This window comes from Podarcis cretensis (genome assembly GCF_951804945.1).
Source record: "Podarcis cretensis genome assembly, chromosome: 11".
NCBI classification, from domain to species: domain Eukaryota; kingdom Metazoa; phylum Chordata; class Lepidosauria; order Squamata; family Lacertidae; genus Podarcis; species Podarcis cretensis.
Window position 1 is genome coordinate 49,704,745 of NC_137180.1, and position 12,214 is coordinate 49,716,958.

At 42.0% G+C, this 12,214-nt stretch overlaps 1 protein-coding gene and 1 long non-coding RNA gene across 3 annotated transcripts in view; one reads left to right on the forward strand and one right to left on the reverse strand.

The window, feature by feature from the left end:
* Nucleotides 1-243: 243 nt before the first annotated feature.
* Nucleotides 244-12,214, reverse strand: part of TARS1 (threonyl-tRNA synthetase 1) — a 210,640-nt gene continuing 198,669 nt past the window's right edge. For both annotated transcript variants that reach the window (XM_079994832.1, XM_079994833.1), the window contains 10 exons: nucleotides 11,954-12,052; nucleotides 10,499-10,665; nucleotides 8,616-8,778; nucleotides 8,391-8,528; nucleotides 8,059-8,136; nucleotides 6,601-6,701; nucleotides 6,406-6,510; nucleotides 3,697-3,769; nucleotides 2,380-2,494; nucleotides 244-729 (listed from right to left, as the gene is read on the reverse strand). In XM_079994832.1, the coding sequence (XP_079850958.1) occupies nucleotides 581-729; nucleotides 2,380-2,494; nucleotides 3,697-3,769; nucleotides 6,406-6,510; nucleotides 6,601-6,701; nucleotides 8,059-8,136; nucleotides 8,391-8,528; nucleotides 8,616-8,778; nucleotides 10,499-10,665; nucleotides 11,954-12,052 (1,188 nt within the window). In that variant the 3' untranslated portion in view covers nucleotides 244-580. The remainder of the gene's footprint in view (nucleotides 730-2,379; nucleotides 2,495-3,696; nucleotides 3,770-6,405; nucleotides 6,511-6,600; nucleotides 6,702-8,058; nucleotides 8,137-8,390; nucleotides 8,529-8,615; nucleotides 8,779-10,498; nucleotides 10,666-11,953; nucleotides 12,053-12,214) is intronic.
* Nucleotides 7,209-7,928, forward strand: LOC307226419. The gene is made up of 2 exons (XR_013843398.1): nucleotides 7,209-7,328; nucleotides 7,839-7,928. It is a non-coding gene; the product is annotated as an uncharacterized lncRNA (long non-coding RNA).

Below are 12,214 nucleotides of genomic sequence, written 5' to 3' on the forward strand. Positions count from 1 at the left end.
AATTACTATAATTGCTGCCAAACAGGAGGAATCAAATATTAGTATTTCAACTTTTAGAACTACAGACTGAGCCTCACATTCCAGCCTTATTTTAAACCTAGTCATCAGTACGACACAGATTCAAGTAAAAGGAAAAAGGAAAAAAAAAGATTTGCCACTTTGATGATTTCTATGATGTCTTAAATGAAACAGAATAATTAACAGGGCTGCAAATCTTCAAGAAGCACACCATTTTACTCAATCTTGCTGAAATACAAATTTATTTCACGAAGAGGATAAATTATCAGAGGGTTGCTACCAGTGGCATTTTAATCCCTGATTAATTGTTCCATTGTCCCTTTCAGTTTTAGCTTCTTCAAGCTCCACAAACTTGGAGTTTGCAGAGGCTAATCAAGGCAGTTGCCCACATTTATACAAAATGGACTTACAAACTTAATTTCTGAACATACGAAAGCAAGTGGGTGTTTTGGTTCTTTTGACAAAGATCTCTTATCAAATACAGTACAGAGCAAACATTGCTAAATCCAGAAAGGTTAACTGCTATGGGGGAAGGGAAAAAATGTGGAAAAGGAGGGCTTGGCTAAAATTCTTCTTCAGCGTTTTTGCAGCGCGAGTCCTTCAGCTGCAGCAGCCTCTCCACCGTCTCAGCCACGGTGCGTTCGCCATGCACTTTGTTGTCTCTGGTGCGGATGTTCACTGTCCCACTGGCCTTTTCCTTTTCACCAACAACTAAAAGATAGGAAAGAGACAAGCAGGTTATAAAGGAGATCTTGTTACTGTTGACCATTGAAAAGTATGTTGGGGCGGGGAGAGAGAGTCAACCAATTATATACAGTGGTACCTCGGGTTACATACACTTCAGGTTACATATGCTTCAGGTTACATACGCTTCAGGTTACAGACTCTGCTAACCCAGAAATAGTACCTCGGGTTAAGAACTTTGCTTCAGGGTGAGAACAGAAATTGTGCTCAGGCAGCGCGGCAGCAGCAGGAGGCCCCATTAGCTAAAGTGATGCTTGAGGTTAAGAACAGTTTCAGGTTAAGAACGGATTTCCGGAACGAATTAAGTACTTAACCCGAGGTACCACTGTACTACTTAATACTCAAGAACCAAAATGAAGGAATTACATGTGACTCCCCATTTCCTGCTACTGAATTGATTTACGCTAAACCTCACTAACTACCAAGAGAAGTCCTGCAATTGAACAATTTATCAAGATTACAGAAAACTTTCTTGGGCACTTTCCAAGGACAGCTGGACGAGCATATAATCAGAGATTTTCTGGGACATTGCATTTTGGAGGATGCTGAACAAACGCTCCAACTATTTCTGCACTCTTTTGGCTTCTATAAATTTCTGTCACGATGGCTGCAATGTAGCCCACAAGTGCACTTAAGATGTGAAATAATAATAATAATAAAAAGGATACAGAGGCACTGCAACTGTAGGAAGGACACAAATTTAATAGTGGGAGAAGAACAAGTGACGTATACCCCAATTGCATTTGAAGACAAGAATGTGCACTAATGCAAAATATGTGCAGATCATGTCAAATATGAGTGGCAAGTCTATGCTCCCTTTCTCCTTTGAAATTTAAGTAAGGGGTAACAGGAGGGAAGATGATCAGGCCCCCGTTACTGGGATGTGATAAGTAGTGAATGTTGCATGCATGCATGCACCAAGCATATTTGCAGCATTTCCCCCCTGCTTTTTACACCAAGAACAAAATGTGCCCTAGAATTCATTTACAGTGGTGCCCCGCAAGACGAATGCCTCGCAAGACGGAAAACTCGCTAGACGAAAGAGTTTTCCGTTTTGGAGGTGCTTCGCAAAACGAATTTCCTATGGGCTTGCTTCGCAAGACGAAAATGTCTTGCGAGTTCCTGCGGGTTTTTCCCCCTTTCCCCCCCTTTTTCTAAGCCGCTAAGCCGCTTATCCGCTAAGCCGCTAAAAGCCGCTAATAGCGCTAATCCGCTAAGCCGTCAATGGGCTTGCTTCGCAAGACGAAAAAACCGCTAGACGAAGAGAATCGCGGAACGGATTCTTTTCGTCTTGCGAGGCACCACTGTACCTTTTTACAATGCTGATAAAGAAGCAGAACAAATTACCAAAGACAGATGTTTCTGAGCCACTCTGCTACAAAAGAAGACTTGGGGCAATTTACTTGATTCTTAACAGGCAAGAGTGCCAAAGATTTCCCCAAGAGGTGGCTATAAATCAGCACAGGCAAGCTCCAAAAGGAATACTTCTCTTGCTGTCTACTTGCAAAGGCAGCAAACTTTACAAGCTAACAATTATATAACTGCCCCATGCTAGTAACCTCTGAAGGACATTGTCCCAATGGAGTCCTACCACATACAAAAAGGTGATGTTTTTACCCAAAATGAAGTTGTACTGTGCAAGCTGAGCATTTCTTATCTTCTTGTTCAGGGTGCAACCAGCGTCCACATCAACGTCTGCCATTAAGCCAGCATCATGGAACTGCTGCTTCACCTTGGAGACAACAGCAAGAGAAAAGTATTTAGGTTATGGGTAGGCTAAATTTTCGGAGAAGTAGGTCTAGCCTTTATCTATATAAATAAATAAGGTACTAAGTACACTGAGGCAGCTTACAAATTACAAAATGTTTTTTAAAAAACCAACCCCAGTCCATAAATATCCATAAAACATAATTAAAAACACTGGGAAAATTTGAGCAGCAACAAAAATATATATGCCAAGTGTTCTTCCATCAGGAGAAAGCTTAAGAAGCAACAGAGTTTACAATGGAATGTATACAAGTTAGGCACTATAAATCAGTGCATTTGGGGCATACACACACACACACACACACACACACACACACACAGTGGTACCTCTGTTTAAGAACAGTCCTGTTTACGAACGATTCGGTTTACAAACTCTGCAAAACCGGAAGTAGTGTCCCGGTTTGAGAACTTTACCTCGGTCTAAGAATGGAATCCGAATGGTGGAAGGCCACCAGCAGCAGGAGGCCACATTAGGGAAAGAGCATCTCAGTTTAAGAAGGGCTTCAGTTTAAGAACAGACTTCCGGGACGGATTAAGTTCTTAAACCGAGGTACCACTGTATCTTAAAGATGGTGACAAATTTATAACAAGCGTAGAAATATTTTTAGGAACATGAAAGTGGGCTTTGCTTAGTGCTCAGGCACATTTACACACACTCACAAACACAGGAATCCCACACCTGCACACTGCTTCCCACAATATATACATTACATGTACATATGACAAAAGATAGGCAAGGGAATGGCATTCCTGCATGCTGTAATAGTGATATTTATTTTTTAGTTGCTGGTTTGTTAATAGCGTTTTGTAAAATGCAATTGTTTTACTGGCGATTTGTTAATTATATTATGTGATTTATGCTGTACTTGTGATGCTGTATTAAGCCATTGTTGTTTATTGTTTGTAAGCCATTTGGAGATTCATCTGAATGGAAAGCATAGAAATACAACAAACCAAGTTGATCAATACCTATCGTCCACAGAAAAATGCTTCCATAAGAAGAAAAAGAATTAAGACTCCAACTGCGCATGCGCAAACCACGGAACTTGTCCAGAATGTGTAGAATTGCCTTACAAACAGCCCAGTGTGAAAACATCAAGCAATGGCAGGTGCTTTAACTCATAGGACTTGACTGGAAATCTGGAACTAAAGAAATTAAGCCCCTACCTTTTGGGCATATTCATCAAGTGTTGGTCCAACTGGCACCACCATCACCTGCTGAGGAGATAACCAGAGCGGCCTTGTGCAAGGAGGAAACAAAAGTAGTGGGATTAACAGAAGACATCATTATACCACTTGGAAGACAACACTGCACTCAGAACAGCAAACAATGTTATGCTTTAAAGGGCTGACGGTACCGACTAACTTGCTTCCGCAATCCTGTCGCTTAATAATAATAATAATAATAATAATAATATTTTATTTGTACCCCGCCCATCTGGCTGGGTTTCCCCAGCCACTCTGGGCGGCTTCCACAGAAACCAAAAATACACTAAAATCACACATTAAAAACTTCCCTGATGAGAGTTCATTGGAAAATGACCATGAAGCACCTAAATTACACTGTTACAGGAAATGTCCTAATTCAGATCAGACCAGATCCTTGTTTCATACCCTAGTAAGCCTAAATTGAAATGGGGTTCCCAGTGTTGACATGACAAGAAATCGTGATTTCAACAATCATGAAAGAAGTGCCAAAACCTATGCGGCAGGGGAAGCGTGTGGGCCAAGTACTCATTCTTGGCTTAATAAATTTAATTGTTATACTTGAATCAAGCCTTTGAGTGTAGTAAACCTGCAATGTATGAAGGGGTTACATTCTCGAGATTGCGGTTAAGCAAAAACTGTGTGCAGTCAAAACCCACTGGGTTCCATGATGTATGCTATTGCCAAAGTCCTTTTTCCTGGAACGCCAGTCTTTTTTTAAATTCCACACGTGTAAAGCTGAATGCACACAAATTAAATGCGCATAAGTTACAGGCTTACTGTATTTCTCACAGAAGTTACTTTAACAATTTTAATAACCTTTCCTAGGGAAATTACAATAATTGTGCTGGAGGAGAAGACTGATTTGTGGGAACTAAAATGCAACCCCCCCGGGAACCGGGAACGATCCGCTATGAGAGACTGGTGAGGAGACACAGAAACTTTGACAGCTGTCAAAGTAGCTGTCAAAGCAGGAAAATAAAAGAGAACTTTGTTACGATGGCTTTGCTGGTTAGATTTGTTACAATTTGGACATAAATTATTGGAAATAAAGGCAACAAGTTATTTGACTTTTGGGTCTGATTTTGAAAGAAATTAAGTTACCATATTCCCTCTAGAGGGAGGCTGGGACATTGCAACAGTAGCAGCAAGTGGAAAAATACTATGAATTTGAGCAGGATCTGTTATCTCTTGGGAAAGCTGCAAAAACGAAGCATTATTTTGTCTACAGAGGTTTCTATACTAAAGGAGACAATGGATTTATCTATTGAAGAAAGGAAGGGACTTGACGCAAGTTATGTTCCTGAATAACAAAAGCCTCTGTGGAGAACAAGAAGTTTCTGAATTAGAAGGTTTCTGCAGCAGAACAGGAAAAAGCAACCTGAGGAATAAGAGCTGGACCAAATTTGAAGCCGGAGTATTTGGAACATCCAGACTTTAAAAGGACCAAGAAATAGAATTTAAGTTAGACTCTTAAACATAGAGGTCTGGATGGAAGAACAATGACTATTTCTGAGAGTTTTTTCGAGATTGGACTTTCTGAAATTAAAAGCTATCAAAAGACGGCAAAGTGGAGTTGAGATATAGACGTGGATACACCAGGCTGGCAGTAGACAATGGATGAACTTTGGGGATTGGAACCGGGGAATGGGGGGGGGGAGAGATTTGGAATCCAAAGGCTGTAAAATTATATATTATTTCTTTCTTTACTTTTTTCATGTTTGTTGTTTGAAAATAGGGGAATTCGTGGAAGGGAAATGGGGTCGATCTTAGGGAATTATATAAAATATAAGGAGAAATGGTTCATTAAGATAAATAAGATAAATTAATTTGGAATAAATGGGTTATTTAAAATTACAAATAAGGTTTTAAAATTTGAGGTAAGAATCTGTGGAATCAATTTAAGGGAAATGGAATACAAGAGGGGGGGGGGAGTCCGGGAAAGATGCCACTGAAACCAAGTGTAAATCATATTTGTTTTTTCTTTCTTTCTTGCTATCTTTCCTTTTTATTCTGGAAAATTTTTAATAAATATTATTAAAAAGAAAAAATAATAACCTTTCCTAAACTCTTTTTCTGTCGTGCCTTTTTGTTGAGACAAACTTCTTTCTTTATAGAACGCATATTCACAGAAACTTTTCTCAATCCCTTTCCCCAAGGACTTGCTTATTGTTCCTTTACTCTCTCTTCCACTCTTCCCATGGTGCCAACACCTAGCAGAAGCACTTGTGAGAGATATAAGCAAGGGAATATGCAATGTGGGGACAGGGGTGCGCATGCAAGCAAACATCCTTGCGCATGCTTCCCTTCCCAAAGTTTCTGGCTTTCAGAGGGTGCCTCACACATTCATTTGAACATGACTAGTATCCTCCACACCATCAGGAAACCAGGGAAGGTTGGAAACCAGGTGTCCAGCGGTGGGGGTGGGGGTGGGGGCTTGTATGTAAACCCCTGGCCTCCTGTTCACATGCTCAGGCAAAATATTGAAAACTCTTATAGGATTTCAGAGCTGGCCAAATGCACTACCCAATGAACATTTTTAAAAATACGACGACTAGGCAGAACAGAGCCTGTAATAAGCAGAGTTGGTTTGAACTGTGCCTGCTTCACTGGATGCGCTAAAATCGGACAAACTGGGCAAAAGCAGAGAGAGAAAGATATATTCAGTACCATTTGCCTCCATAGTTTTCTGTCAGGATAGCAATCATCCTCTCCACAGATCCCAAGATAGCGCGGTGGATAATCACTGGCCGTTTCTTGTCAGTGCCATCATGACTAGAAGATAAAAATTGGCTTCCGTCAAGACACAAGCCCTCACAAAACAAGAAATGCTTTGTAGCCAAAGGAAGTACACAGCACACTCACCTCACATAGGTGAGATTGAATCTTATGGGCAGCTGGAAATCCAACTGGATTGTAGCACACTGGTGGTACCGGCCAATGGCGTCTTTAATCTGAATGTCAATCTTTTGGGTTATGGGAGGAGTGTGAGGAAATGAGGCAAATGTTAATTGAGTCTTTTGGTTCAGCAACACTTTAAAGCAAATCCCATTTTCTCATCCCACCTTCTTTTAACCATGGACCACTTGGAGGAAGGACCCATGGGCTCACTTTCTCCTAGTCTTTCATGAGCTCCACAGGTTTGTGCCAGGAAGAGCAGCGCGATGCTCAGGTGACCTTGCATCTGCTCTCACCCTCAGCCCCTACCCTTAGCACGGTTGCCAACTGGGGGAACAGTGAAGCATCTTGGTGGCCAAATGGGCCATCGGATCGGCTGGCAACTAATGTGAGGTTAGCTTGCAAGACAACTTTCTGTCCCCCATCACATCTTGATTCTCAACTTCGTTGATCATTTTTCTAAATGAACACCTGGCCAATTACAAACTCTTTTTTGCTAAATAAATATAATTAGCCTTGGATGGCTCCCCCTGTCCCAAAGGAAAAATGTATCTGGGCCTAGCCTTATCTCACAGCCTCGTTCACACACTGTAAAGGCTGCCTTCTGTATGGTGAAATGGATGAGTACTCTCTACCCTGCAAGGAAGTTCACCAGAGTAGGAATGAAGCAGGTCCATTATATTCCAAGTACAGTGGTGCCCCACAAGACGAATGCCTCGCAAGACGAAAAACCCGCTAGAAGAAAGGGTTTTCCATTTTTCGAGGCGCTTCGCAAGATGAATTTCCTTATGGGCTTGCTTCGCAAGACGTTTTCGTCTTTTCCCTTTCCCCCCCTTTTTCTAAGCCGCTAAGCCGCTAATAGCTGCTAAGCCGCTAATCCGCTAATAGGGATGCTTCGCAAGACGAAAAAACCGCTAGACGAAGAGACTCGCGGAACGGATTATTTCAGCTTGCGAGGCACCACTGTAGTCTGAAAAATAATTACAGTCATACCTCGGGTTACAGATGCTTCAGGTTGTGTTTTTTTGGGTTACGGATGCGCCAAAACTCGGAAGTACCGGAACAGGTCACTTCCGGGTTTCGGCGGTCGCACATGCGCAGAAGCGCCAAATCGCAACCCGCACATGCACAGACGCGGCACCGTGGGTTGCGAATGCTGCGGATTGCGAACGTGCCTCCTGCACACATCACGTTCGCAACTCAAGCGTCCACTGTATGTATCATTCTGCTTATACAGTGCAGAGAGAACTGACCCATCCTTAAGCAGCATTTAACTTGCCTGCCTCCCACAAGTATGTACAGACATGTGGGAATTAAGAACTAAATAAACTCTGGTGGACAATTTATCCACCATCGGTGCTTGTGGAATAAGTATCAAAAGTGACCAGATGCTGGGAAGGGCGGCAAGTTTTCAAATTTACTAACCTTTGGCCCATAGAAAGCTCCGTCCCCAGGGTTCAGTTCCCACTTCTCACCAAATTCATTCAGGCTATTTTCAAGTTGCTAACGGAAGAGGATATACAGGTTAGTGGCTTTGCACTGCATAATTCATTTGCTGTTCTCTCTTCCTCACAGCACAGTTTGAAAGTAAATAGGCATGGAGCATTTGCTACCTTAGTCCCCCCCTGACCAGGAAATTAAAACATAAATTCCATTAACACCTGAAGCCTATCGAGTTATCTAGAATATGCCTTAGTTCTTGCAGTCACTTAAACAGGCTTAAAAAAACAGCTCCTGGTCAAGGAGGTATCGGCTACCTTTTCAGCTTGATTCCACACTTCAACGTCTCCAAGGTATTTTTCAGGGCGGGTGGAGAGATTGAGTTTGAAGGAGAAGCCGAACACATCATATACGGCACGCAAGAACTCCAGACAGCTCTTTATCTCCCCTTCAATCTGCACACGGAACAAAAAGAGATGCAGTCAAAGCCCCTGCGTTTTCATGAGGCCATTTCCCACCCACAACTGCGTGTCATATTGTACCTGCTCCATGGCACAGAAGATGTGAGCGTCGTCCTGCTGGAAGCGCCTCACTCTGGTGAGGCCTGTCAGCGTCCCTGACAGCTCGTTGCGGTGGAGAACGCCAAAGTCAGCCAGTCGCAGTGGCAGCTCCCTCCAGGATCTGGGCCGGTGATCAAACATGAGGCTGGAGGAAACAGGGCACATGTTGGAAATCAGCTCTGATAAGAGAATGCTTTTCAAAGGCTGCCTTGAACAACAGAGGCCGACAACCTCAGATGCTGCAGATTTAGTTTACATTGTGTATTACTCTTGCTTCAAAATATACTCTCCCAAAATATTCTAATGACTCTGCTGACTGCAAAAGGAATCCCAAATGACTGATTGGCACAGCACACTGACCGGATAAAAAGGTAAAGGGGCCCTGACCATTAGGTCCAGTTGTGGCCGACTCTGGGGTTGTGGCACTCATCTCGCTTTATTGGCAGAGGGAGCCAGCGTACAGCTTCCAGCAGGACTAAGCCGCTTCTGGCAAACCAGAGCAGCACACGGAAACACCGTTTACCTTCCCGCTGGAGCAGTACCTATTTATCTACTTGCACTTTGACGTGCTTTCGAACTGCTAGATTGGCAGGAGCAGGGACCAAGCAACAGGAGCTCACCCTGTTGCGGGGATTCGAACCGCCGACCTTCTGGTTTAACCCACAGCGTCACCCGCCTCCCTAACTGACTGGATAAAGGCAAAATACAATCACCGATTGATTACTCTGAAACATTTTGAAAGACAAGTCACAATTGGTCCTTTTTAGCTCAAGGGGATTCAAATGGAAATGAGGTACAATGCAAAGGAACAGGGCAAAGGGGCTTACGAGGGGGAAAGCAGGAGTCAGACCCATGGTGTCTGGCATAAGCCTGAGGCACAGAGATTATTATGGAGAAGCAACAGCACTTCCAAGGAAGGTTCAGGTAGGAATCTAGGTAAGGGAAGTTGAAGGAGCAAAATGGTGGTAACAGTAGCAGTGATTACAGCAAAATGGTCCATGTCCTTTTTTTGGCTCTTTGCCATATGAACACAGAATCTTTTTCTCTACAGCCCAAGGTCACATAGCATAAATAGCACATTTAACTGTGCAAGGATCAGGGTGGATTTGATTTAAATCAAATCAATTTAAACCACGATTTAAATCACTAAGTAAGACTTGATTTTAAATCATTTTCTACAGAAAGACTCAATCTTGCTGGTATCATCTTAATACCTACAACCAGAGGAAGGTTTCATTTTTGGAATTATAATTTTTCACAGTAATTTTTAGAGTTATATCAAAAATTACGGATTTGGTGATACTATTAGAAACACATGGACAGATAATTGTGAAATTATTGTGAGGTTTAATAAGTTAACTGTTTATATTTGGACAACTTTTCTGCTGTACATTATAGGAAGGAGAAAAATAATCATTTCCTTAATAACAATTTATTTAACTAAAACAATAACATTATAGCATATGCATCCATGTCTGTTAAATGATGTGGTTAAACAATTATTATTTTTTAAAAACAAACAAACCTTAGACTGAGTTTTAGCAAACATGAAAAACTTAAAACAAATCCTTATTTCCTGATGAATAGCCTTTGGACTATAATGTAACTTTAATAGAAAACTATCTTTAGAAAGATTTTTTCCTCCAAAAGCATTTTATTTTAAAAATCCAATATACATTTTTTAAAATCTGATTTAATTTTTTTAAAATCTGATTTTTATTTTTTTAAATATATATATATATATCGTTCACTTTTATCCACCCTTGCAAGGATGTTTCGACGCTGGCCAAGCACCACACAAGAGTTTACTAGGAAGGGGAAAGAAAGTGAAGTAATCTCAAAGCAGTTCCCGACTAAGACAGTACCAATGTCCAGGGCAGTTCATCGGCTTCAGAGCAAAGATTTCTTTTTCCACCTCAAAGGAAAACATGTTGTCACTGTAATGCTGCCAGTGCCCTGAAGTCACCCAGAGCTTGCTGTTGTAGACATTTGGTGTCACAACTTCCTGGAATCCTCGCTTTCGGTATTCACTCTGGAAAAAAGAAGAGAGGTAAAAATCAGAAACACCTAAGAGGAGGCAGACTGAGAAAGTCCGGCCAGTGATTCAAATGCCTACAGAGATGTCAAATCTATGTCAAAATTGAGCAAAGCACTCTTCATGGCAGATCAACAAACTAGGCCTATTAGCCTTCTCCCCCCCCCCCAACTTCAATAATAATATTAATAATAATAATAATAATAATAATAATAATAATGGAGTACAGGGTTTAGAGAAAAAGTGTGTTCCACAAAGAAAGAGGACATCACAGTTGCAATGTGCCTTTTGATGCCAGAGGGTCAGTACAACACACATCTATGACTAAAAAGGTAAAGGTAAAAGGACCCCTGACAGTTAAGTCCAGTTGCGAACGACTCTGGGGTTGCGGTGCTCATCTTGCTTTACTGGTTGAGGGAGCCAACGTTTGTCCGCAGACAGTTTATCCGGGTCATATCACCAGCATGACTAAGCTGCTTCTGGCAAAACCAGAGCAGCGCATGGAAACGCTGTTTACCTTTCCACCGGAGCGGTACCTATTTATCTACTTGCACTGGTGTGCTTTCGAACTGCTAGGTTGGCAGAAGCTGGGACTGAGCAACTGGAGCTCAGCCCGTCGCGGGGATTCAAACCGCCAACCTTCTGATCGGCAAGCCCAAGAGGCTCAATGGTTTAGACCACAGCGCCACCTGCGTCCCTACATCTATGACTACGTAACACCATATCTGAAACAAACATTATGGACCTTGCAAGGACTGTAACTCATAGCGACCCACTTCTTTTAATGATCAGATCAACAAAATCATGAACTGATAGTCTAGTTGTCAGACGGGCCCCAAAATCAACAGAAATCCATTAAATCTATGAATGATTTGTACAGTTAATAATTTGTGAGTAATTCAAGAGGCTGATCGGCTGTACTCTGCTTCTGCTGTTATACTTGGCTTTAATACAGGCTTTCACAACTTGTGACCACAAAGCCAAATGCTGCTGCCAGCTACAAAGTGACCCTGCTAAAGCGTGATAAACCTGGGTTGTTGTTGGTTTTTTGTGAAGGCAGCACAAGGATTAACTTACCGAGCTACTGCCATGTGACTGTACATGTCTAGCAGAAACATGTCTTATATGTACATGTCTTATATGAAACAGACTGCACATAGGAGCTTTGAAAGCAGTCAATGCAATCTTCTCCTTTGTGTTGCCTCTGTGCAAACGCAAGTCACTGTTCCAAGAGATCACATGCGGCTGCTGGCGAAAATGAGCTGGACATGTGTCTCAAACTTACCCTAATAAATGCTATCAGCGTATTATAGATGTATGCTCCTTTTGGTAAGAAAAAACAGCTCCCAGGACTGAGTTCATGGAAGAAAAACAGTTCTTGATCCTGGGGAGAGAAACCAAAAAGCAGTTTGCGCCTGTGATAAAGTTGTGATGGAGGTTCTTAGGCAACATCGAAATGAACCATCGCTTTGTAACATCACACAAAAGGAGCCAGGCCTTCAAAACATACATAGCTTCTCTAAGAAAACGTGAACATTCTCCGGAA